The sequence below is a fragment of the Talpa europaea genome, assembly GCF_964194135.1.
Source record: "Talpa europaea genome assembly, chromosome: 4".
In the NCBI taxonomy this organism is placed as follows: Eukaryota; Metazoa; Chordata; class Mammalia; order Eulipotyphla; family Talpidae; genus Talpa; species Talpa europaea.
The window spans coordinates 113,738,500-113,765,160 of NC_140070.1; the positions used below are offsets into that span (position 1 = coordinate 113,738,500).

The 26,661-nt window shown below is 41.4% G+C and overlaps 1 protein-coding gene across 1 annotated transcript; it reads right to left on the minus strand.

Moving 5' to 3' along the window:
• Window positions 1-6,570: 6,570 nt before the first annotated feature.
• Window positions 6,571-13,150, minus strand: RTP4 (receptor transporter protein 4; the record flags this gene model as incomplete). The annotated part of the gene is made up of 3 exons (XM_084232701.1): window positions 6,571-6,588; window positions 10,148-10,649; window positions 12,999-13,150. The coding sequence occupies 3 exons, from the start codon at window positions 13,148-13,150 to the stop codon at window positions 6,571-6,573; spliced, it is 672 nt and encodes a 223-aa protein (XP_084088827.1).
• Window positions 13,151-26,661: the final 13,511 nt, after the last annotated feature.

The following is a 26,661-nucleotide window of genomic DNA, read 5'->3' on the forward strand; positions in this document are numbered from 1 at the left end:
AGGCTTTCTAGTTTCTACAAGTAAGTTCTCACAACCATTTGGAAGTAGAAACTATTGTAGAATTCTTGAATGTAAGAACTGGAAGGTTTTTAATGAATACTTATGCCAACTGAGCACACTCAATACTTGATTCCTTTTAGTTAACATCACCAAGGTGTCATTTAGCTTCTGTTCTTAAAGTCCCACAAGAGAATACGCAGAATATGCAGAATACTAGAGATACTCAAGTATGAGGTGTGAATGTGTGGGTGGGGAGTAGTGGGATGATAAAGGAATCCCTCTGGAAATAAATAGGAAGATATTGAAAATATGCCTTGGGTTTAGAGAATATAGGACAAGGATTCAACTTGGGATCCCTTACAGGTCAGTGTTTGCATAAGCAGCAATTTCAGGGGCCGGGTGCACTGAGAGATCAAGCACTTCTAGAGAATATACTGCTTCCTAAGCAGCCCTTACCCCAATGAAATACTTGACTTTTGTATATCTTGGTCTTCCTGAATTATGTATCAAAGACAAAAATATTGGGTTGGGCATAATACTTCAACTATCATCCTGCGTCTGCCAGCATGATCCCGGACAAGTTAAACATAATTATCTGAGCATTGGAAATAGGCAGATGAGATTTGGGTGTTCTTTCAGAGCCTTCTTTATTTCAATTCAAGGCAAAGGCTCACTTGGAAAATTTTCATCAGTGAAGATGCGAATAATTTCTCCCAAGTGGAACTAATAGCCTTGAAGTTTATAGTTTAAGATCCTATTAAATATAAACCAATTTTTGTATAGTTCTCAACCCAAAAAATCATTAAACTGTCTATATATACTTAGCTTCTCAAATGTTCCTTAAATCATAGTAATTTCCTCATTAATTAGGGAGCTCAATAAAATTATGAAACATGTTTATGATACCGAACGCTGGCCTCAGTTTCCCTCGGCTAATAAAATGAAACAGAATTTGAGGAAAAGGAAAGTGGTTTAATTTGTTGACAACGAGAAGAGCAGCAGACTCGTGTCTGAAAGACCCCAGTCCTGCTCTTTGGCAGAGTGCAGGGGTATTGATACAAAGGGGAAAAAGGAAGAGATGGGCTAGGGTCTGCAAAGGGGAGGTGGAAGGGGTCCACAAGGAGACAGGAGGGTGCCAGCTTGCTTTTTCTTCAACAGCTGATAATGAATAACTATAAGAAGGAAAAAATCAAATTCAACAAACAACTATGAACCAGAGACACACTGGGGGGGAGGGGAACAGGGAAAGGAGTATTGGGGTCAAAATAAGGGGGTTGCAATTGCATGGAGAATATAAAAATAATCAAAAAATAATTAAATAATTAAAATAAATAATAAAAAATATAAAACATAAAATAAATAATTAAAAAAATAAAAAATAAAATTGGGTCACCATAACAACAACAACAAAAAAAGCTGATGTTTAACTCCCTCTTCCTTGAAATGCAGGAAGACTTGTTATCTAGCAAGGGGGAAATTGCAAGAAATGTGGGGGAATGACAAACTTGTTAATGCTTATCTGGGAGACCAATCACAAAGAAGACAAACTTGTCAAGTAAGGGGGGAATTGCTAATTATTAGAGATCAGTCATTTGTAACTGCATCATGTATGAGAAATAGGATTGTATCTCTTAAAACTATTAACAGGCAGTTCACTTCTGTCTCTAAGGATTTGGTTTCTTTATCTTTTAAAAGATGCATTAAGAATAGAGAGTCTCTAAGGACCCACTCTAAGATACTGAACCACTAAACCACCTGGAATCCTCTTTCCCAGCTTTCCAGGGTCCCCAGAGAAAGGGTCACCCTAATTCCCTGAAGTTAAGGGTCAGTGCCTGCCAGCAACTCTGCCTGCCACCCCAGCCCCCAGAATGGTGGTCAGATCACATTAAAACACTATGAACTTCAGCTGCTCAAAGCTTGCTTGAAATTCCCAGTAGAGCCGGCGTTCAGTGTTTTGCCCAATTTGCTCCCATTCCCCAGTCTTTCCTTCCCCCACCCATTCACTGTTTCTTACTGTAAACCTCAGAAATTCTGAGTTCCAGATCCTCAAACTTTGAGTTTAATCCTTTGAGTTAAATCCTTTGAGGGTAATGCTTCACCCCAGGGCATTCACCTCTCTGATCCTTATGTAGAAATTGGAGCCTGTGGGCTTGGCAGAGCCATGGGGTTCAAACAGCTACTACCCTCACTCCCACTACTGTGCCAGAAGGGTCAACATTTCTCTCTAAACCCACTTCCTGCCCTGACATCTGACAAATCTGTACTTCCAAATCTCCAGAGAATTATCTCCCTCTGCCTTCTTGCTGAAGATAATCACACTCCAGCTGAAAATGCCTTCAATTCACCACGGGATTGGGAGCTGACAGATAGATGGGGGCAGAGAACATGAAAGACAGTTCAAGAAAGGCCAGTGAATGCATTTAGCATTTCTTGAAATCCATAGTTTTGGACCTGAACTATAATTAATGACCACGCATAGGAAGACTTTTCCATTTCAGGGGACAGCTGGTTTTATTTATATGAGTTTTTGGTTTTGTCTTCTCAAGATCTCCATGTTTGCCTAGTAATCAGCTCAGTGCTTACAGTGTGCATAAAATATATATTTTTCTGATTCCAATCTCAACTTGGTGGCCTGGCCTAACTCATAACTCCTTATGACTTGGTGAGGTGCTGTTGAATTTCTCTCTACACCTCTTTTCCCTCCAGTAACATTCCAACTCATAATTTCAGGTTTTAAATTAATGCCCCAGCACAAGGATGGAGTAATGTTTCCTGAGCTTTCAACCACATCCTGGATCCTCACCACTGCTAAATTAGTGCAGTAATTTGGAACACGCCAAGACAACGGTTCCAAAACAAAGGTCATATTATTGCATCGTGGTCTTCCCACCACTAAAAGGAAACACAATACCTAGTTTAGCCAAGTAATGGAGAAAACTTACAACTTTCATTGGCCCTAAATTAAGAAAAGACTCTGAAGCAGGTCCACAAGGCAATGCTAGTAACCCAGCCTCCTGGGTCATATAATATACAGACATTTGAGGTTAGGATACCCTGTAGTAAGAGGTAATGTCATGCAGTGTTTATGGCAACCCCAAGTAAGGGAAACATAATTTATAGTACTTGTGTTTTAAAGTAGGGTCATGCCATCTGCATCAGAGAATTGTATGCCATTTACAAAACATCTCTTGCAAAGGATGTGACCATGATAGAAACCCTGAACATGAAATATCAAAAAACACTAGGGCCAGAGATTACAATCATGACTCAAGAGTTAACAGCTCCATTAAGTCATAGGTTTGAGCCAGACCAAAACAATTCATCAAAATATGTGACCACAGGGCATCTCTGGTGGCGCAAGGGGTTAAGATAGACTTCAAACTATACTACAAAGCCATAATCATCAAAACTGCATGGTATTGGAACAAGAACAGACATACAGACCAATGGAATCGAATAGAAAATCCAGAAATAAACCCACAGATTTATGGTCAACTAATCTTTGACAAAGGAGCAAAGAATATGCATTGGAGCAAAGAAAGTTTGTTCAATAAATGGTGCTGGGAAAACTGGGTCGCTACATGCAAAAGAATGAAGCTTGACCACTACCTCGCACCATACACAAAAATCAACTCAAAATGGATTAAAGAACTAGACATAAGACCTGAAACCATAAAATATATAGAAGGAAATATAGGCGAAACACTACGTGATTTGCACATCAAAGACATCTTTACAGACACATCACCCAAAGCAGTGATAGTGAAGGCAAAGATAAACAGCTGGGACTACATCAAATTAAAGAGCTTTTGCACAGCAAAAGAGACAATAACAAAAACAAAGAGAAACCCCACCAACTGGGAGAACATTTTTGCACCCAACACTAATGATAAAGGACTGATCACAAAAATCTGCAAAGAGCTGATGAGACTCAACAACAACAAAGAAAATAATCCAGTCAAAAAATGGGCAGAAGAGCTAAAAAGAAACTTCTCTGAAGAGGAAATGCAAATGGCCAACAGGCATATGAAAAAATGTTCAACATCACTTGTCATCAGGGAAATGCAAATCAAAACTACCATGAGATACCATCTTACACCAGTGAGAATGGCACATATTAAAAAAACTAGCAACAACAAATGTTGGCGAGGGTGTGGAGAAAAAGGAACTCTTCTGCACTGTTGGTGGGAGTGCAAACTGGTCCAACCACTGTGGAAAGCTGTGTGGAGATTTCTGGACCTGCTAAACATAGAGCTTCCATATGATCCAGCAATTCCACTCCTAGGTATTTACCCAAAGGACACAGAAACATCAATTCCAAAGAACACCTGCACCCCTATGTTTATAGCAGCACTGTTTACAATAGCTAAGCTTTGGAAACAACCCAAATGCCCAAAAATAGATGACTGGATCAAGAAGATGTGGTACATATATACCATGGAATATTACTCAGCATTCAAAAAAGATAAACACATGCAATTTGCAGCAACATGGATGGCGCTGGAAGGGATCATGCTCAGCGAAATAAGCCAAAAAGAAAAAGAAAAATACCGGATGGTCTCACTCATAGCAGGAATCTAGAAAACTTAAATAAGGGACCAGGAAAATGAATAACTATAAGAAAGTGAAAATCAAAATCAACAAAAAACTATGAACCAGAGACACTTTTAGGGGGGCGGGGGCGGGAGTGGAGGGATTGGGGTCAGAATGGGGGTCTGCAATTGTATGGGGAATATAACAATAAAATTTATATATAAAAAAAAAGATGCAATCTATGAAGCTATCAGCAGCCACTGCTGCTGATAGTTTGATCCCCGCCCAGGGACCTACCCACATGGCACAACAGACCTCTCCTGCCTCACCCACTGCTCCCCTCAACAGTGGTTTTCATTTAGTCTGCCTGTTCTGTTCTACACTCTGTCTCTAGTGAATCCTCTCACCCCACACTTCTGGCCTGTACCACTGTTCTTGTAAGCATAAATAAATACATCTTTAAAAAGAAATATAACCACAGGAAAAAGAATGAAACTAGACCACTATTGAATACCATACACAAAAATTAATTCAAAATGGATTAAAAAAACTTGGATGTTAAAGCTAAACCCATAAAATCCATAAAAGAAAAGAGGGGATAAACCCCTTGCATCAACTTTAGTGGTGTCTTTAGGGATTTGACTCTAATGGCAAGGGAAACAAAGCAAAGATAAACAAATGAGACTACATCAAATAAAAAGCTTTGGCACAGTGAAAGAAGTTGTTGTCAAAATGAAAAGACATACAATAGAATGGGAGAAGATATTTGCAAATCATATATCCAATAAGACATTATTATCCAAAATTATAATCAATTCATACGTCTCAAAGCAAAAAAGCAAGCAAGCTGATTAAAAATGGGCAGAAGATCTGAATAGACAAATCTTAAATCAAGACATATAGACCAGTAGGTACATGAAAAGATGTCCATCATCTGTTATTAATAGGGAAATACAAATCAAAACCCTGAGGAGGTAGCATCTCCACCTGTGAGATGACTATTAGCCATAAGACAAAAAGCCACAAGTGTTGGAGAGGATATAGAGAAAAGAAAACCTTTGTCCACCGTTGGTGAAAATGTAAATTGGTGCAGACATTATAGAAAACAGTGTGGATAGTCCACAAAAAATTAGTAATATAAATTCAGTACGATCCAGTGAGTCCACTTCTGAATCTGTTCCTAAAAATAGGAAAATTTGAAGAAATCTGTGCACCCTCATGTCATCACAGCATTATTCATAATAACTAAGAGTTAGAAACATCCTATACCCATTGGCAGATGACAGAATAAAGATTGTTATATATGCACAATGAATTACTACTTAGCTACTTAAAAAAATGGTAAAATCCTGCCATTTGCAACATGGATAGACCTGGAGGGTATTATGCTTACTGAAATAAGTCAGAGAGAGAAAGACAAATGCTTTATGATTTCATTCATACATGTTACATAAAGAAATAAAACAAACTAATGAAATAAGCAAAATCAAACTTTCAGTCTTTTAAAAAAAAAAGTCCATGGCACCAAAGATGTTCATCATAAACTAGGATCTAAATAGAGTAGCCATGGAGGCTATACATGACCCATTAAATCATAATTTTGAGCAGTCCCAGCATAATTCTTCAAAATATAGAAGTGGTGTAGTCACAAGTCAGGACTAGAGAACTCTAGTGAGCAGGGTGCACTGGTGGCATACTGTGGCCCATGGTGACTATCACAGGGGTGCTAGTGCTGCTCCTTCAGCTCATACCAGATCACATGGTGGTGTGGAGGGGTGGGGTGGTTAGCAGGCCTGTCATGATGACTAGCCAACAGAGGAGGGAAAAGGCCAATCTTGGTCCACTAATGGTTTAACTCAATTATATGGCTATGACTACACTACAGCCTCAGTAAATGGTGACCTTGAAAAACAATGGAATGGAGAAATCCTCCCACTGGGCAGAGCTTTGATTGGTATATGTGGTCACCTACTTTATTTGAAAAATGAAATGGCCCAATGAGGATAAATATGGACTCAGAAGCAGTGGAAAATGACTTTACTGGTTGGTCAGAGACTGAAAGGAGAAAGATAAGAAGATTCAAGACAAAGAGGTTTAATGAAGAGGAATGTGGATAGAATTTTACAGGTAGGGTCAAAATGTGAAGATCTAGAAGCTTACTTTGATGCTCACCAGAAAGCACTCACCATGATAGAGGCAATAAATATATATATATAACCAAGAAGGCAAAATGCCTTAGCCATTTAATGACAGCAGCCTCTCTTACAGACTGCTAATACTGGCACTATGGATGCAGCACTAGAATAGCCACTAGGGAGAGATGGAGGCTATGTTTAGGTCCAACAGCATGAGTTTCCACTCACTAGGAATGATGTAGATGTAGATAATCCACTGCTAAATATCTAATCTGCCAACAATAGAGGAGCTGTCACTATGGCGTCATCTCTTACGTAGACAAATCAACTACTCAGCAATAAGTTCATTGCATTAAATCCCTTCCATTCTGGATGAGATAGTGATTCATCCTGACTATAATTAGCACATATGCCAGATTTGGGTTTGCATTTCTTGATTGTAGGACTTCAGTCAGGATGATTCTTTAAGGACTTATGGAGTATTTGATCCATAAATTAGGATCCCACACATAATGGATTGAATTGTGTCTCGCCAAACTTTATTTTCTCAGGTGCTAATTATTTCAAAATGAGACCTCGAGAATAAGGTCATTGAAGATTTAATTAGCTAAGCTAAGATGAGGTCATAATATAGTAGGGTGGACTCCTAACCCAACATGACTGGTATCCTAATAAAAGGGAAAATTTGGGCACAGACATTCACATGTGAAGAATGCTGCATAAAGATGAAAGCAAAGATCAAGTTTATGCTTCTAAAAGCCAAGGAACACCAAAGACTTCCAGCAAACCACCAGAAGCTAAGAGAGAAGCATGGAGCATATTCTCTATCACAGTTCTAGCAAATTGAAATGCTACATATCTTATTAGACAAATGAACAAATTTATAGAAAAAAATGCATCAATTATGTAGCTTCCTAAAGATGCAACTGTGGTGCAGTTTAGATTTTTAATCTTGTGAAGATGTGTCACCACCACCAAGGTATAGAATACCCAGAGTCGATGACCATTTTATGACACTGTGGTCCCAATAGGTGGAATATATAGATCTTAAAATCAAGAGGTGTAAGTAGGAGTGACTCTCCTTTCCATCACTCACATCAAATTAGTTGCCACTTTTGTGTTTCCCATCACCACAGTTCAAGGGTCTAAAGATGCTGAGATTCTAGATAGGGGTACTTCCATGAACATAGCAAGTGTCCTCTGACCAGGTATGACAAGTCATTTCAGATATTTTTTTTTTGTGAAGAAACAAGGAGGCAAGAACAGGAGTCAGTATCCTGATCATCAATGGGCAATAGGACTGTTGCTACACAGTGAGGGCAAGAAGAAGATATTGGGCACCAAGAGATACAGTGGGATATCACACTTAAACCAGCATAGGTGCCAGGGAATGGGGAATGAAGGATGAGTAGTGAAGGGAGATCATGAGCTTCCCATTGCTATCACAGACCAGATGTCATGGAGGGCAGGGTTGGAACTTAGTTTGCAAAATAACTTTTCTCTTGCATGTTTCCTCAGGAAAGGAAGACTGGAGGATCTTTTCCCAAGCATAATGAACTTTTTCTATGAAGCAAGTGAATTCAAAGTGCAAGACGGGGACTATAGAGACTGTGGTGTGCCCCCAGATCCCCTCCTTCAGGATGAGGGAGCATATTCACTCTCCCAGCTGCTGGGAGTGTTGCCTACTGAAGGGATATGAGACACCCCCCTCCACCCCAAAGGGGTGGTCTCCAGGCAAAGGTCCTTACCCAAGGTCCCAGAGGATGATATCCAGTGTATGCTTTATGAATATTTTACCTTCTCTTATCTTCCCAATGTATGAATATTAGTCTTACTTTTTTTTTAAGATTTATTTATTTATTTATTTATTTATACAAGCACTGGGTACAGTCAGAGGCACGGGAGGGTGAGAGAATTCACCAGAGCCAGAGCAGACTGTAGAACAGGCAGAGTGATGAAGTACACTACTGAGGGGACCAGCGGGCAGCAGGAGAGGTCTGTGCGCCATGTGGGACCCTCTTCCAGTGGCTGGGGATCAAACTGGTGCTGCAGAGGCTGTGGGCATCTTCGCAACCCAGCGCTCAACCACTGCGCCACTGGGGAGGCCCCATTTTTAATTTTTTTGGTATGATTTCTTGTCCTTCAATCATTTCTGTTTCTTCTGAATTTCTTTATTTAATCTTTTAACATTTTTCCTTCACATTCAGGGACGTATTAAATATTTGATCAGTTGAAGCAATCTATTCAAAAGCAAATCTGAGATACCAACAAGCTGGCAGGAAACTTTCTGAGTTGGTTATTTCTTTGGAGAACTCTCCCTACCCCATTTCAGTGTATATATAATTTTTCCTTTGAAGCTGATTGGATTTTCTAAAGATCAACCCATTCTTCTATGTATTTGCGGGGCAGGTAGGTAGCATATAACTATGGCTCCCAGGCTTGGTGATAAGCTAAAGGAGTCCCTTTAGTCATTACATAAACTTTATCTGGGTACTGAATGGCATTCCCTTCTATAGCTATGCCAGAGACCCTGAGCCCAGCATCCCTCTAGGTCAATGTCTTCAGAAAGAAAACATCCATTCTTCTTCCGAGGGCAAGAGGGGTTACCAGGTTGCATGGGAGTAAGGGGAAGAAACTTGTTATAAAGGTTTTCTGTCACTCTTCCTACTTAAATCTTCTCAGGACCCACCTTCCAAGCTCATTATCTACAGTTTTGGAGCCTTTCTGAAATTGCTCCCCATGAGTTGCCTTGCACCTTGGTTTACTTACTTAAGATTCCTCCCACCCCCAAACAGGGGAAATGGAAAGTTGAGTGACAATACCTCTGTGCTACAGAAAAAGAGAAGACTTAGTTGTGCCAATGAATAAACAAGTGAATTAATGAATGAAGACCTTTTATTGGTTAAACAAATATATGTTATTGGGTTCATTATCTGCCAGGTCATATTTCAGTTTATCTGCACAAAGGAGGTGTGGGAAACCTGTACTTATTCTACCACGCATGACCCTGCTTGGTATCAAAGCAAATTCTCTGTTAAAAATGGCAGCCTGGGCCTCCCCTGGTGGCGCAGCGGTTGAGCGCTGGGCTGCGAGGCTGCTGGCAGCCTCAACAGCACTGGTTCATTCCACAGCCTCCAGCGAGGGCCCCACAAAAAAAAAAAAAAAAAGGCTGCCAATTCATTGACAAGGAACTAAGGCAGGAGAAAAGAAGACAGCCTGTTTTCATTGTCCTAGTTATAATGGGCTGCAAGATAAGTGAACAGAGCAACAACACACACATAGCCAAGCATGGACAACAGATACTGAGTAGAGGAGTCATTCGGTGGCACCATTGGAGAGGAGTTTGAAAAGCTATGTGGAGCAGGCTCTCCAGCTGAATCCCTCCTCTGCCTTTGCCTTCCAAAGGCAGCTTGAGTCCCTAGGGAATCTGCCCCCTCCGGGAAAATTGATTGTGTTATTTGAATGGGCCATGAGCCTACTCTTGATATGGCCTGCTGGACTGTCCCTGGTTTTGGCTGTTGACTTGTTTTCCAATGGGACCGAGGGTCCTCTCCAGCATTATGGTTGGACACGGAGCTTCCATTGACGTAATTCCCAATCTCCATGTAGGAGAATGGCAACTCAGATGGCTCTACCATGTTGTCCTGTTCACAGATGCCCAGGGAGCATGCCTCACAATTGGCCGTGTCATGGGCCCCTTCCAGATGCACTTCTGGCCTCACTGGTATCTCTGCAACTCTTCTGATGCCATTTTCATAGAATTTCTCCAGAACGCGCTGCACCAGGTTGGTTAGAATCCTGTGGGTACTCTCTTGAGAGAAATCCGGCTTTTCAAATTGAGACCAGGAACACTTTTGGCACTTTTGACCAAAAAATCGGATAAGCACACGGCCCTGGGATTTCTTTTTCTTCAGGTGCATGTGACATAAGATCTGCACTTGGGCAGAACACCAGTTTCGCCGACATAAGGAACACAGGAACCTGCAGACATAACAAAGTCCATGGTAAACTGATTGTTGATCTGAGGGAAATGGGTCTGGCCTCAGTCTCTAAGATCTACAATCTGGAAAAGCACATGTGGTATTGACAAATTGACACATTGGAATGAGAGGCGTTGTGTTCCTAGTGAAGCTTTTTCCTGTGAAACACTGAATATGGCCTCAAGTCTGCCTCCTTGCTAATAAAACATGTCTTAGGGGAAAAAACATTTCTGGTATGTGCCAGTGAAATTTGGTTCAAAAAAGGAATAGAGAAAATTCTTATAGAGGACCTACTTTGAGGCAGGCACTGTAATGGCTGCTTCACAGCATTATTGAGTTCAGATCCAGAGAAGGAAATGAGTTATAAAGGGATGCACAACATGTTCAAGAACATGCAAAAGAGTCATGTTTCCTACACTTGCTGACCCACCTGCTATACCTACTACTCACATTCTCCACTGAGCTTCATGGCAGGCCTTATTCCTAGAGAAACAAACTTAGAATCTGCAGTCATAATACTAGAGTTGAGACCAAGTCCATAATTTACATCAGGAGGAGCCTCCAATAAAGGACTTCCTTTTTCAAAACTTCAGGTTTTAAACCATAAAAGGAAAAATATTCCAGAGTTACAATGTCACCATTAAATGAGGTAACGTATATGGAAGTACTTTGTAAATTGCAAAATGTTTTTCAAAAACTGACTGATACTTTCCCAAAAGTGAACTAGTAGGCTGATTTTCCCATCTATAAATGACTATCTTGTCAATTTATCTAAACAAAAGAAGCACTTTCTTGTTTGGGGCAGTGCCAAACTGATAAACGACATCCCGAGTCTCTCAAGGAGCTCTAGCTGGTGTGGGGAGAAACAGAGAGGCTCACACAGTATGCTGAATTATAAGCAGAACAGAGTGACTGCCACATGGGCCCTGGGCAGTGACCTGAAACTGTCTCTAGAGTGCTAGGAGGCTTCATTTATTTATTTTTTTAAGATTGATTTATTTATGCAAAAATCGGGGTACAGGCCAGATGCATGGGAGGGTGAGGGGGTTCACCAGAGACAGAGCAGGGAACAGAACAGGCAGATTGACTGAAGTACACTGCTGAGGGGAGCAGCAAGCGAGACGAAAGATCTGCCTCGCCATGTGGGACCCTTGCTGGCTTGCCCGCATCGAACCTGTGCTGCAGAGGCTGCAGACAGCTTCACAGTGCGGCGCTCAACCTCCTGCGCCACCAGAGGAGGAACAGGAGGCTTCATTTAAACACTGGTTCTGCAGCTAAAAATAATCATATAACTATATATGATATACAAGATGTAATATATAAATATATGCTATTTTTAAGGGTATCATTTACATACATTTAAAACTATTGTGTGTGTATAAAAATATATAAAACCATTATCTTGTGGGAATATAAAAGTAACTCTTACTTTCCTTGGGCAGACCAGGAATGCTTTCAGGAGGTGGCACTTGAGTTGGCATTTGGGAGGGCAGGCAGACTTGCCAAACAGGCTGAGCATCATGGACAAGGGTATAGAAGCCTGAAATGCATGGTGTGGCATGGCTAGCAATCCATAAGAAATGTAGCAGATAAAACCTGAAGCAGTGTAGGTGCAGGCAAGGAAGTGGGATAACAGGGGAAACAGAAAATTGAGTGAAGCTACCTGTGTGCTACAGAAAAAGAAAAGACTTGGTTCATCCAGCTCAGCAATTGTTCCCCTTTTGACATGGACAAAGAATCTTGTTCCTGCGACTCGGAGGATGTCTGGGGATCAAAGAAAAATGTAGCCAATATTGGCAATAAAGGCAGGGCACTGCTAGGAGACCCCTTGAAATAGTCTTTAGATCTCCTTCTTGCAATATCGTTCCCGACTGTTACCCCCAGGCCTTCAATAAAGTAATGTTCCAAGAGATAACTTGGCTTTGTAATTCTTCAGGCTTTAAAGGAAAGTCTCAGACCCAGGCTGGTATTGGCTGAATTAATCCTAGTAGGGCTGCCGCAGTCTGGGGAAGGCAGCCAGGACTAATGGGGAAGACAGCAGAAGTCTCCACAGAAGTCTCTGGAACAAATAAGGTGGGAGAGGATAGCAAGGCAGGTTTATGGACCAGGTGAGTATTCCTGGCAGAATTGCAGAAATATTTAGGGAAGGAAAACTAGTTAAAAAAGAAACTTCCAGCAGATGTGTAAAATGGAGGCTTGGTGTCTTCTCATTTAGATCCTAAAGAACATTGTGGCCACCCAAGGAGGGAGAGCCTGCTGACATTTATTCTTTTAACAGGCCATCAAAGGAATCAGAGGTAAGCTGAGCCTCAGCCCCAGAAAGTCCATTGCTGGGGACATCTTAACTCACCTGCCAAATGCTCGCTGTTGATATTGCCTCCACCCGCATGCCAGACGGTCTGGCTGAAGGGTCTCATCCAACCTGAGAGTCCACCTGTCCCGGGTGGATGGGTTCATCAGTTCTTGGAATGTCTGGTTCCACACTTGGATATCCAAAACCATTCTCTTTCCCGAGACTTGGAGTCAGTGTTTAGTGAGTAACTTTCAGCAAGAGATAACAAAGACTTCGTTTCTATATCTGCATATGAGTCAGCTGATTTTTTGTTTTTTACTTTCATTTCAGACTGAGTTCACAGAACAATTGCTGTTCTGAGGACAGAGAGCAGCAGAGTTTGGCTAGTTGGTGAATAAGATTTGCAAGAGGCCAAGCTCTGTTCTAGATTCCTGGGGCACCTGCAAGGTAACTTGTATTTTATTTTTTTTAGTTTTAAAACTAGGCAAAGACTATGTTCAGCACGGGAACAAGCACCATGTGATTAAGAGACAGTTCCTACCTGAATGTGTGCTCAGATCCCCATGAAGATGAGGGTGTTAGGGGGGCAGCATGTGTCCATAGCTCATCTCATGCACCTGAGGAATCCCCACCCCAGTCTCTTGAGACGATTTATTCTGGGTGTTTTGCAGGTGAGCACCATGGAGAGTTGGGGTACCTTGCCAAAGCCACTCAACTTGTAAGCTAAGTAGGTGAGACTTGAACCCAGATCTTTGTGACTCTAAAACCTTTTATGTCTCAAAATCCTCCCTCCCTGAGGAAAAGCTGAGTATGCTGTTTCAGGTTCCAGCACTCTGGAGACAGTGTGGGAGGAACTTTCTGGAAAGCCTGTCCTCCTCATTCAGTCTAGGGAAATATCCTGAGTTCTGGAGCAGAACACCAGACTGAGTGAAGAGTTATTTAACCTTTGCAAGGTGAGTTATCTTGCAGGGCAAGGTGAGCTATTTAGCAGGGCAGTCTACAAGCAGATGTGGGAAGCATCTTGTGATGGTAAGATAGAGAAAACCCTCATTCAAGGGGTGGGGGATTGGGACTAGATGACCTTTAAAGTCACTTCTAACTCAAGCAGGCTCAGATTCTAGAAAGTAAGCTCTGTCCTTCTGGAGCTTAAATTCAAATGGGGGGATAGCCCAAGTGGGGCACTTCTATCCTAGAAAGGATTACCACACTCATGTTGCCCCAGACAAGATCAGATTAAGTCTTCTCAGTCTTTCTAGACTAGCATGCTCTGTGTAAGAGGCAGAAAAACCTTCTCTTGCTTCTCTCCCTCCCTGGATATTCTGTTTTATACAAACTCTGCTTTCATAACCTTACACATTGATGGCCCCTATGTCTATACAGATAGTAGATATGAACTTGGAACTGAATCTATGAGATACTAGAATTGGAAAACCCTTACGCGTCAATTTGTTCTCTTTTCCTTACAATTACTGCACACAAGAAAACTGAAACCCAGAAAGAAAAAACCACTACCCAAGGTCCCACCAAAAATTAGTGCCAATAGAAGACCAGAACCCATACACCTTGTGTCCCACCTTGAGCTCCACTCACTGCCCCAGACAGGCATGCACCCTCATCCCAATGTTTCTCTGCTATTTTCTGCTGGGTTTAAGAACCTGAGTCCATCTTTCATTCTTTGTCTCCAGATAAAGAATGTCTCCTGAAAGTTTTTTTCCCCAAAATGTAGGCTCACCTCATCCCTTGCAATCTCTGCCAACTTCCCTTACTTCTGCTTCATGTGTTCCCTTAGGCAGTCACAACTGCTCCATGTCAGCTTAGGTTAGCAGTGTTGGGGTCGAGGAAGACTATGAGTTTGTTTTGAGGACTGGAGGAAACCCACTACTTCCCCTACCAACAAGAAGAAAAGGAAGAAGTAAGAAGAATACATCCCTTTGAAAGCCCCACCGATCTACTGTAGTTCACTATTTTCTTTGTACAGGCATTGTGACTCCAAGATATTGGATCATGGAACTCAGAAGATGGAAAAGACCTTGACATCACCTTGCAACCCCCTCCTCCCATGCTACTGAACACCAGGGCGTGGCAGTAACTTACAGAAACGATGTGGTTGATTCTGGTGACCCCTAGTCTTTTATTAGCCATTGGTGTCTAATCCAGTTGATTAAATAACTCCTAAGAGACAGTCAGAAAAAAGGAAGCATCCAAAAGGAAACAAAGCATGAGACAATTCTGAAAAAGGAGGCATAGAAAAGTGCCTCAGTGGTTCAGAGCAGAATCATTTAATCCTGGGATGGCAAATGACTTCCTCTGCCTTTTCTTCCCCCTGAAACAGACATTGCTCATCAATGCTTGCAACATTCTTTCTGAGTCTGGGTGTAAGTTCAGAATCCCTTTTCATCAGTGACCTGGGCTGGCTCTACCAATTGACTGATGGATGAAACTTCTTTGCCAGTCCTGCAATGGTCCTATTTCCTTATTTTACAAGATACCAAAATCAAGATAGATCTGTTGTAACTAGGACTAAGGTCCAGTGTGCGTCATCATTTGTCTGCACCCATTTTCAGAATATCACATGACCTGCCATAAACAGGTCTAACATCAAGTTTCACACATACGAGGTGTTCTTCTTAAGAATATTTTAGACTTGGGAAGAAACAAGGCTAGCCAGAGTAATAGGAATTGAGGGGATGGGACCCAGGCAGGAGATGGAGGCCCTGTATAAGGCATTCATCCACTTGCTAATTTGTTTCAACGGTCTAGAGCCAGTTGCTCTAGCTGGGAATGGAAAGCAATGGAGGAACTCGCTGTGGTGAAAGGAGAGAAACAAGAAATGCAGTCCTTAATGCAATAATAATTTTACTGATAGTTTCAACATCTCTTCAAGTAGCATAAATTCTATAAGTATATATAGAATAGATACAGAAAAATTTTAAGATGATTACTCTGGGGGACAAAGAGGCTGGGTGACCCCTAATCGATGGTCATTTCTCCAGCTTCAGTGCTTCAGAGTAGGGAGAGATGAGTTCTAGACTAAGGGTTCCTGTTGTTTGGTCATGGCAGACATGTATCTTTATCTCCTGGACCCTGGGATGACCTTCCTAATAAATAGCAGAGCCAGGATTCAGCTTTCTTTGATGCCATGCTAACCCCCGTGAAAGCACGAGCACACCTAAAGAAGGAATGTGTTGTGAATGGCACAACATGCAGGAGGTATGGGGTGTCCAAGTGGGTATCCCCGTGCTGCTCCTCCAAGGGTGGCCCCCTGTGGGCTGGGGCTCCCTAGCGCATCTGAGGAAGGACTCTTGCTCCAGTTAGAACTGCTTCATTGTAAAAGGCCAGTCTGGATGGGGAGGAAGGTATTGAATCACATCATCCTCCTGGTGTGTGATGGAGGGGCTGGTTGTCCTCACCACTGCCCCTGCACATTATGGGTAGTCCAGGCTTCTTTCAGCTGGGAGCCAGTGGGATTAGAAGAAAGCAGAATTAAACATTTGGCTTACAAAGGTCACATATCACTCTTATCAAATACCTATAATCTGCCTTCCCTTGTTCTCAGGCAGGGCAGAGTCTAACAGTGAAAAGAGGGATGAAAAGAAGGATCTAGTTTAATTTTCTCCATGCCTCACCTTTCTCAGCTTTTGGTTAGTTACCTTTTAGTGACAAGCATAGCTCTAGAGCCAGTCTGCTTGGGTTGAGTTTGTTCCACCTTAGAGGTCTTTGGCAACAATCTGTGCCTCAGTTTCTTGATCTAAAACAGTAGGGCTAATAATAGTACCTACCTCCCAGGGATGGTGTGGAGAGTGAATGAATTTAAAAATAGTTACTGGCACTGGTAAGCAAAGAGTAGTATTTGCTTTTTTGTTATTGTTGCTATGTTACATATTTCTTTCTGCATTACTATAAAGTCTTTTTTAAAACTTGTTAGGGAGGTAACAAAATAAAATCTGAAAAACATATTAAGAATTGTAGTTCAGGATGAAAAGATAAAACTACAAATAAGAATATATATAAGATTCAGAGAACATAATAGTTGCTGAAGAATCCAGGAATCCTGAAGAATCCAGGGTGGGCAGAGATAGAGTCTAATCCTACCTTGTCACGTAACCACCAACCTTGCTCTGTGCACCAACCTGGGCAAGCTGGCACTCCCCCAAGACTCACATTCCACCCTGTATTAATAGTCACCCTGTAAAATGTAAGAAGTAAAATGGAGTGTAAAGTCCACCTTGCTGATCAGGCCTTGCTGATCAGGCCACAGAGAGCAAAGATCATGCTAAAATGTCAATAAAATAATACTCTTAGGGCCTCCCTGGTGGCGTAAGGGGTTAAGCACAGCACTGTGAAACTATCCAAAGCCTTTGCAGCATGAGTTCAAACCCCATCTGGCCAGGGAGCTACCCACATGGCACAGCAGACCTCTCCTGCCCTGGCCACTGTTCCCCTCAGCAGTGTATTTCAGTCAGTCTGCCTGTTCTGTTCCCCACGCTGTCTCTGGTGAATCCTCTCACCCCCCACATCTCTGGCCTGTACCCCAGTTCTTGTATGCATAAATAAATCTTTAAAAAATATAATGCTCTTAGACAAAAACAGAAGAATTGTATAATATCAAAGTAACTGAAACCAAAACTCACACATTTGCAAAGAAGCAGTTTGTCTCACGATTTCTGTGAAGACCTTGACACCTGTTGCACTCTTTCCCAATGCTGGGGTTTGCCTCGGTAGACAACCATTGCATGAGCTTCAGGAAAGCAGGGTCCTAAGAGGAGGGGTCACCAATCCCAAACCATACACCAGTCATGGCCACCCTCAAATAGGATCCCTGACTGTTGCTCTTGATGGCCACCTCCTCTCTTTCAGCACAGGAGGTCTTAAAACCAGAGTCAGAACTATTTGTGCTCTGCCCCAAGGCTGTGCTGAAATGTACTAAAGCAAGGTCTGTCTTTACACACCCCACTACCTGCACCACGCAGGCCAGTGTTGGGAAATGAGCAGGACAAGCTTCACCCATTCTTTGGCCTTCCTCCATCCCTGATTACTTTACCCAACCCCTTGCTCAGTCCCAGGAATCACCTCCCACATTAACTGCCTTTGCCAAGGTTCTTACAAGAACCCCAACCAAGGCAAAGAGCGACTTAATTTTTCTTCACTTCCTTCCCATGTGTTAAAAAAAGTATTTTTCCAGACTAACACTTAAGGAGCTTAAATGTCATCACTTCCATCCTAAGCATAAAAAGAAAGCAGAATAAAGTGAAAGTCAACAACCGTTCTTAGATTCATGAGAAAATTGAGGTCATAGGGCAGGCTGTGGCCCTGAAAATTGGGTGGGGTGGGGGGAGAGAGAGGGAGAGAGAGAGAGAGAGAGAGAGAGAGAGAGAGAGAGAGAGAGAGAGAATGAACACGGGCTGGAAAGGGAGGATCAAAATATACTGAAAGCAAAAGCACAGGAGTGAGGACCACCACTGGGACCTCCACAGCAGGAACATTTTACTGTCACAGACCAATTACTGGAGGCACAATGAGTGCAAACTTGAGAATTTAAAACATCCAAGGGGCCAGAGTTAGGGAAGGTTTCCATCCTCTCCTAAGTTTCATCTCCAGGAGCCCCACCAGGTTCTCATTATGAAGATGGGGAAAAACCTTGGGCTTTGGGCAAGGGAAGGAGAAATATGCCATTAAAAAACAACAACAACAAAAACACCCAAGCTCTCTGTTCATAACAAGTCTGCCCTCAGGAAAGCTGTTTCACCAGAACATACACGCTTGGGTATTACAAGAATCAAACTGACTTGGGATGATAAATGCCCAATTCCAGGCCCCTCAGGCCTTCATTTAGGGGAGCGGGAGCTACTCAACCCTTTCTACCTAGTGATGAAGACAAAGCCCACCAAGCTGGCAGTGATCAGAGAGGAAACCCACTCAGGGTGATGGGACTGCCCCTGAACTGTTCTCCAGGAGAGGAGCCAGGGCCCACGCAGCACAAGGCGGTTCTCCTCTCACCTTGTGCCATCGATGGGAGAAATAAAGAATTCAATCACCAGCAAGAATTCTGAACACAAAACTAGAGTCATGAAACTTCCAATCCATGGGAGAGATTTTAAATGTTCCCCAAGTCCCATCCATTACTTGCTTAGTTCTTTTTTTTCCCCAGAGACTTATTTATTTATGCATACAAGAACTGGGGTGCAGGCCAGAGGTGTGGGGAGGGTGTCTCTGTTCCCCAGAGACAGAGCGGGGAACAGAACAGGCAGACTGATTGAAATACACTGCTGAGGGGAGCAGTAGGTGAGATAGGAGTCTGTTGCGCCATATGGGTCAGCTCCCTGGCCAGGGATAGAACTTGTGCTGTAGTGGCTGCGGATAGCTTCATAGTGCTGAGACTTAACGCCTTGTGCCACCAGGGAGGACTGCTTCTTAATGGTTAATATTTGAATTATAGGTAAAAATTCAGAAACTATAGCTAGAATAATTTGCAAAGAAAAGCTCTGGCCTTAAGCTCTGGGTTTAAGTCCCACCTCCAACATTTACTCTTTTGAATGTCAGTGTCCTCATTTAAAATGTAGATAAATAATGAAATGTATATTAACAATAATCCAGTGGCTGATGATTTAATTAGAAATACTTCAGAACAGATGCATCAAATGGAACTTTGTCAAATACAGATGTCCAGGCCCACCTCTGGAAATTCTGATTCCACAGCTATGGGATGAAGTCATGTTTTTTTTTTCTTTCTGTTTATTAATGAAATATCAATTTTGTTTACATTTTTGTTGATATTTTGACAATATAGGCTTTCTCCCCTCAGGTGTTGCCACTGTAGGTCTCCCACCACCAAGCACTCAGAGTCCTCCACCATAGTCCATTATATTCCTTCCCCCGCCCCCCACCCCCCTCTTCTCATCTCTCCTCTCTCCCACCCTCTTCCCTACCCTCTTGGATGCCTCAGAACTATGGTCAGTTTTCAAGGGTTGGTTTTAAAGTTTGTCTTTGTTGGGTCATGTATTTTTAAAAAGCTCCAAGAATAGTACCAAACTAGCCTCCTGCATCAAAGTCATTATAAATTAAGAATCTGTGGCTCAGGAAGTTTGGGTGGCTGGCCAAGGTTAACTTTATGAGTGACAGAGGCAGGAGGTGATGCCAAGTGCTTTAAGTCCCACTTGTGTGCTTTCTTCCACTGTGCAATTCTGGAAGGCAAGGTCAGCCTTCATTAGTCTCATCATTACATCTGAGTTAACCTGGCACCAGAAAGCAGCTTGCTCTCTGATGGATGGAGTCCGGGAGACAGCCACAGTTATAATGTATGAATTTAATTAACAGCAGTACACGCTGAAATTCAGGGAGGAGAACTTCAAAAAATGGAGACAGATCATCCAGGGTCACTGCGATGCAGAGCCGGGGAGACGCTGCACAGCCAGCTGAGGGCCGCACCAGTGAGCAGAACTTGGCTCTTCACCTCAATTCTGGCCATGAGAGTGCAGCTCGGGCCTTGGCCTTCCTGAGATCCCTGTAGCCCCTCCTGACGTAAAGAAGAATTTTAAGCCTGTGCAAAGAGCAGTCTAGACTCCAGGCTGATCGCAGCAAACAAGCAGACTCAAAACTACAAGCCTACTGGGGTGGTTTGGTGGGTGTATGAAAGGGCTCCTGATTTTGACCTCAATGTCAATGATCTGCAAAGATTCAGAATGGTCTTCTGGAGGGAAGTTCACGCAATTTTTACTGGAGTACTTTCAGAGCCTGACCTAGAATCTTCTACTGCAATTTTTGATTTCTCCTGATTTCATTCCAACAGGTCATTTGCACAGGCAATTTCTTATACCACTCTGGGGCACTCTTCACTCTCAGCCACAAGACTGAGGATTGGGTTTTCCATTGCTGGGGAAAATAAAGAGATTACTTTCCCCTCACTCCCTGCCAACTTCTCAAACAGGTTTTCTCCTCCACCCCATTTCATATTTTAAATGCAGATACATTATGACATTGTTTCAAAGAGAAGGGCCTGAGCACCTGTAATTACTGGTATCAGTCACACGTGTCAGGTCTGCTGGGAGCGACCAATGAGGGTGACATCTTCAGAACAAAACCTGCTGTGCACAGGATGGGTTCTGAAGAGGGAGGCTGGGAGATCACAGGTGACAAATGTTGCCTGAGGCCTTGGCACAATCGCACTCTTTGGCTCCTCTGCCTTCCTTCACAGCCCCAGGAGTTACAATGCTTGTCCTGTTCAATTTGGGTCTCAGTCTGCTGGATGTCATAAAACTGTAAACAGTCTGAGGTTTTACCTTTTTGTGTGTTTTCTCTCACTTTGTATTTGTTATAATCTATGTCACCCATTAATAGATTGTTTTTTGGATCCACTTTTGTTCTTGTTAAGCTCCTGGGGCTTGAAAAATGAATATTCAGATTGCTAATATGTGGAACTGAGCTGAAAATTTATCCTGGCCCAGATATTTGAGGAAAAGAAAATGAGACACAGTCCCAAGGAAACTGATAAACAGAAAGAGGATCAGATTTGGGCTGAGAGGGTCTAGATAGGAATCCAGACTATGCCACTAGCCAACTGGCATGATCTGCTTTGCCTCCCTACCTCAGTTTCCCCTTATGCATAATAAAGTATTGGATTAGACAGTCCCTGAGTTCCAATTCAGGTCCAGATTCTGTGGATAGTCCTGGGCTCTGGATTTTCATGAGGGGATGTGAAAGAATCTTACTGCAGTCTGTGTTAGGTCTGTTGACAGCATGAAGTTGTCCCAAGTGGGAAGGAGGTCACTGAACTTGGATACAATCAAGGAGGTCACAAGCCTGCTTCCTGGTAGAGCTTATTTCTCCCTCGGGAAAAAACTGGGCATTATGTAAACTCAGGAGGAGATCTAGAAGGCATGGAATGGAAAGGGAGAAGGGCAATCTGTATAAGTCAGTGCCTGGAAAGAGGGAAGAGTGGTGAAGGTGAGGCACTACTCACACCGAGGAAGGGAAAAGCACTAGACAGATGGCTACCAGGTGCAAGAGGGAGCAAGGCTTCCCCTGGCAACTCCAAAAGACATGCAGGGAAGAGAAATGGCTAGAAGAGGCTTTCATTCAACACAGGGATAACTAGGCAAAACTTTCGTTCCAAGCTGAACAAAGACAGTGTGGGATACCTCAGCCACCAGCTTTCTCTCTCTCAGGCATTTTGGTGTAACATAAGAGGACCAAACTGAAAACTAAAAACCTGGATTGGAGTCCAAGCTTTTTCCAGAAATGGGTTGCAGTAACTGGGTGGGGTGACCAAATGGTGAGGATATTGAATGTTTTGTTGCCAAAAGCCTCCAAAATTGAAGATTTTTTAAGGCATTTTCCATTCCTAGATTTACAAAAATTTTGGAGTTTACTTTCCCCCTTCTTGGAATTGAAAATAAAATACAGGAAAATGATATGTCCCTTGGTTTAACGTAATTGACAGTCTTGATATAAGAGGTTAAGTGCATATTTGCTTTCAAAAAATTATTGTAAATTCTAGTTACTGTATTTTGCATAGCTTCTTCTAACCCACAAGTCACCAAGCACCTCATGGCCTGATTTCCTTTGGGGCCTTCAGGTGTACTCACCCCCATGAGATCCCATAGTAATTGACATCCCTTCCTTTATAACACTTTCACACTTACAGATCTATTGATTCTGTTATCAGCTCTCAAAAACACTTTGAGGGCAGGAACATTTCCTAACTGTTATTCCATTGTACCCTCACATTTAGGAATGACTATCTAGCAAGCAGGAGGTGCTCAAACCATTTCTTACATAAATAAGTGAACCCGAATGTCCATATTGACATGTAGTAGTGTTATTCCACAAGATTAGTCCAAACTTCTTGCTTCCTTCTGTTAGTCCAAACTGTTAGTCCAAACTTCTTGCTTCCTTCCTTTGATTGACAGAGAAGTATCAAAGTAAAAGAAAACTGTAATAATATCTAAGGGCCTTTCGGAAAGTCACTCTCAAAAATGGATATTGTAGTGCGGTGCTTAACCCCTTGAGCCACCAGGGAGGATCCCTGGCCGGCCAGCCAGGGAGCTACCCACAAGCCGAGGCAGACCTCTCCTGTCTCCACCGCTGCTCCCCTCAGCAGTGTGTTTCAGTCAGTCTGCCTGTTCTGCTCCCCACTCTGTCTCTGATGAGTCCTCTCACCCCCCATATCTTTGGCCTGTACCCCAGCTCTTGTATGCATAAATAAATAAAATCTTTAAAAAAATGGGTAGTATGATTTTAATAGACTGGGTGATTAATAAAATAGACTTACATAACTGAATAAATTTATGTCTACAGAGTTTAGACCACTTTTGGAATTTGTCTCCAACTCTGAGGATATACGAAAAAGAGACATTAAAAATATAATATGGGTGACTCCCCATCATCCATTTAACCCTTTCCCCTGGGTATCAGCTTTGTTGGACGGGCAGGGGATAGTGAATTGACCCCTCTCCCACCCCGGGGACTGGAGGAATGCTAAGATTGATCCCAGTAGACTACCGAAATTGCATTCCCCTTCAACACTTTAAAGAAGTCCGTGACCCCTGTGCATAGCCAATCAGCCCCCTCTCCTGCCAGTCACATGCTGTTCAATCCTGCCAGGTCATGTGGTACAACAAGAGGAAACTGAACTGTTGCTGTTACCTTGTCTCCTTAAGCAGACAAGTTTAAGAGTGGAGTTCACATTCCAGAGGCAGAAAGGGGAGAAATGTGGTCCTTTACAGCATCACTAGACTGTGGCAAAAACTCTCATACAGTTCACCTTTCTCAGTTAACTGAACATATTCACCTTTATTGCCTGGACCTGTTTGGATTAAGCTTCCTGGTTCTTAGAGCATAAAGGAGAGTCCAGCAAGACACTGGCACATATCCAAACAGAGATGAGTCAGAGCCACAGCACCCTGAAGACAGACAAATGAAGTCACTGCCCTAGACAAATCCAGCTCATGCAGAAAGGAAGGAGCTTGGCAAAGAACCTGAAGATCCTGACCATCACTCTAGCTCTCCTTCCCAGGCTTTAGGAATGCATAACTGGCAAAGGAAAACTTTTATAAAGTCAACCTTGTTTAGTATCTCCTTGTCTAGATCTTGTAAATGTCTGAAAAGATCAACAAATAATCCTTGACAGGCTCAACATCTGATATTGGGAAAACATGTACTTCTGCAATCATGTTTCTAGTAAATAAAATTGCCATGGAAAAGAGAGGATATTTGTTTTGTATTCTGAGAATGTTTAACTAAATAGATACTTCTTCAAGCAACTTCATGCTGTTTTATATAGTAAAAACTGTCTGACAACAGAGAAAATCACCAACAAAATAAAACCCAAACAACCAAGGAAAATGAAAACAGAAGACAGTTCAAAAACATGTCCCACAAATCAAAGAAAAGACAGAAGGAAGTGATGAATTGGAAAATAGAGACAGACAAATGCAGAAGCTCCCACGTAGGTTAAAAATTAAATCTGGAAGAAGGAAAGTACAAATTGAGAAAAGAAAACACTAAAAAAAGGCAGGGGGGAAATGAAGAAAAATCTGAAGTCTAAGAAAGACTTTTTTGTGTGTCTAGGTTTGGAAGGATGTCATGAGAAATCAAATTAATTGAGTTTTGCCTATATACAAACCCTGGTAATTTCCTTTTATTATCAGGGAAAGAAGAAAAAAAAATACCTATATGTATCCAGGCAAGAGTGGGATAAAAGGCTTACCTACAAAAAACCAAAAATTAGGCTAGCTTCAGATCATTTCTCACTAATATTAAATGCCAGGAGGTAAAGATGTAACATTTGCAAAGTTTAAAGGGAAAAATACTCAAGGCTAAAGACTCTATCAAATTATTTTCACTTGCAAAGAGAGAAAAAAAAAGATGTTCCTAATAAGAAGTCAGCTAGTAAATAAATCTGCACTTCTCAGAACCTTATTAAAATTGTGTCCTGAAAGATAAATAAAAACACTAAGATGAGAATGTGTTTAGTCTTTCAATATTTAATATAAATTTTGCTGTTAGCATCTAACAAAAACCATGTTTAGGTAATATTCTTACTATTCTGCATAGTGTTTTAATCACTAATATGTAGCCTCATGAGACAGGGAGTTTTGTCCATTTTGTTCACTCCTATGTACAGTTACTAGAAAACCATTTATCCAATAGCGGGTGCTCAAAAAGTGTGTTAGAGAAATGAATCAATTAACCAGAAATGGATACTGAATCAAGTGCAATGTCTTTTCCCCTTATCAATTTACTTTTTTCACAATTAATGTACTGATTTGCTTTCATGGACTTGCTAATAATGAACCATCCTTGCATGCCTGGAATAATCTCTTATTGCGTGTGTATAGTCCTTGACTACACAGCTGCATTAGATTTAGTAAGTCTTTATAACTATGGTTACATTAGCTGTTTTGTTTTGTACATTGTTATTTGTATGACTGTGTTAATTTGTTTCACTTACCCAAAATCAATTCTCCCTTCTCTTAGTAAGAGAATCAGTTTTCCTTTGGAGAATTACTGCTTGCTCACTCTAATCCCATGAGGTTCAAGTCAGACTAATGCTACCCCTGCGGTAGTAATTGATACTAACCCACTCCTGGCTTGCTAGAACTTTCGCCATAAATAGATGCTGAATTTTGTCAAATTTTCTTCACCTCGTCATACGATTAAATGTTTTTCCCTTACATTCAAATTAAATGATAGGATTTTGTTGTTGTTAAATGAAACTTGGATTTTTAAAATAAAGTCAACTTGAGTATGTACCTAAGTTACCTTTTTAATGTATTGATAGAATCCATTTGTTACTATTTTGTTTCTATTGGTAAGTAAAATCTACCTATATATTTTTTTATATCATCCTAGTCAAATTGTGGTATCCAGACTATGTTGACTTTATAGAACAAGTTTGAAGGTGCCTCCTCTACCTTTTGTCTGGGATAGTTTGTATAAGGGGTGGGCATTATTTCTTCCCTAAATGCTTAGCTGAATTATTCATTGAATCTATTTTAAACATGAGTATTTTCTTTTGTGTTTTCCACTTAAGTGATACCTTATTATTTATATTTTTCTGTTTCTTACTTTACCTCATCTGTCTGTTTTATCCCATTATGTCTCTCATGACTTTTAAATTTTGACTCTGAGTATCTATTGTATTTATTTAGTTTTAAAAATTAAAAAAATACATTCAAACTTATCCAAATAAAAAAATTAAAACTGAATACTAGCTATGCGTGTATTTCCTCAAGAAGAGACTCTTGGGATGTTTTCTCTTACTTTGTCCTCCTCCTTCTTTAAAATGATTAGAATTTTTATTCTGAACTGCTAAAATATTTATTTCAGCATTCCTCTTCTATTTTAAGAATGTGATTTACGTTTAAAAATGAGATTTACTGGATACATTGAAAATCAGTATTTTTCTTATAAATTTCTTCTTCCCCAATCTGCTTTCTTCCTCCTGATTAAATGTTAATGTAGAAGGGATACTTCTTCGAACCCTTTGTTAAAAGTTCCTTGATGCAAATTTTTGAATTTTCAGTAATTTGTTGGATAACCAAAAAATTCACAGTCCTTTTACATTAATAGTCTTAAATAATCTCCAATATCTTCTCTCTCCTGGGGTTGCAATAAGAGCTCTGATGCACAAATCATTTTCTTTTTTAAAACTTGTAAAAAAAATAAAACTTGTAATGTGCTTTTATTGCTGAAAATTAAATTTTCATCAGAAAATATTTGT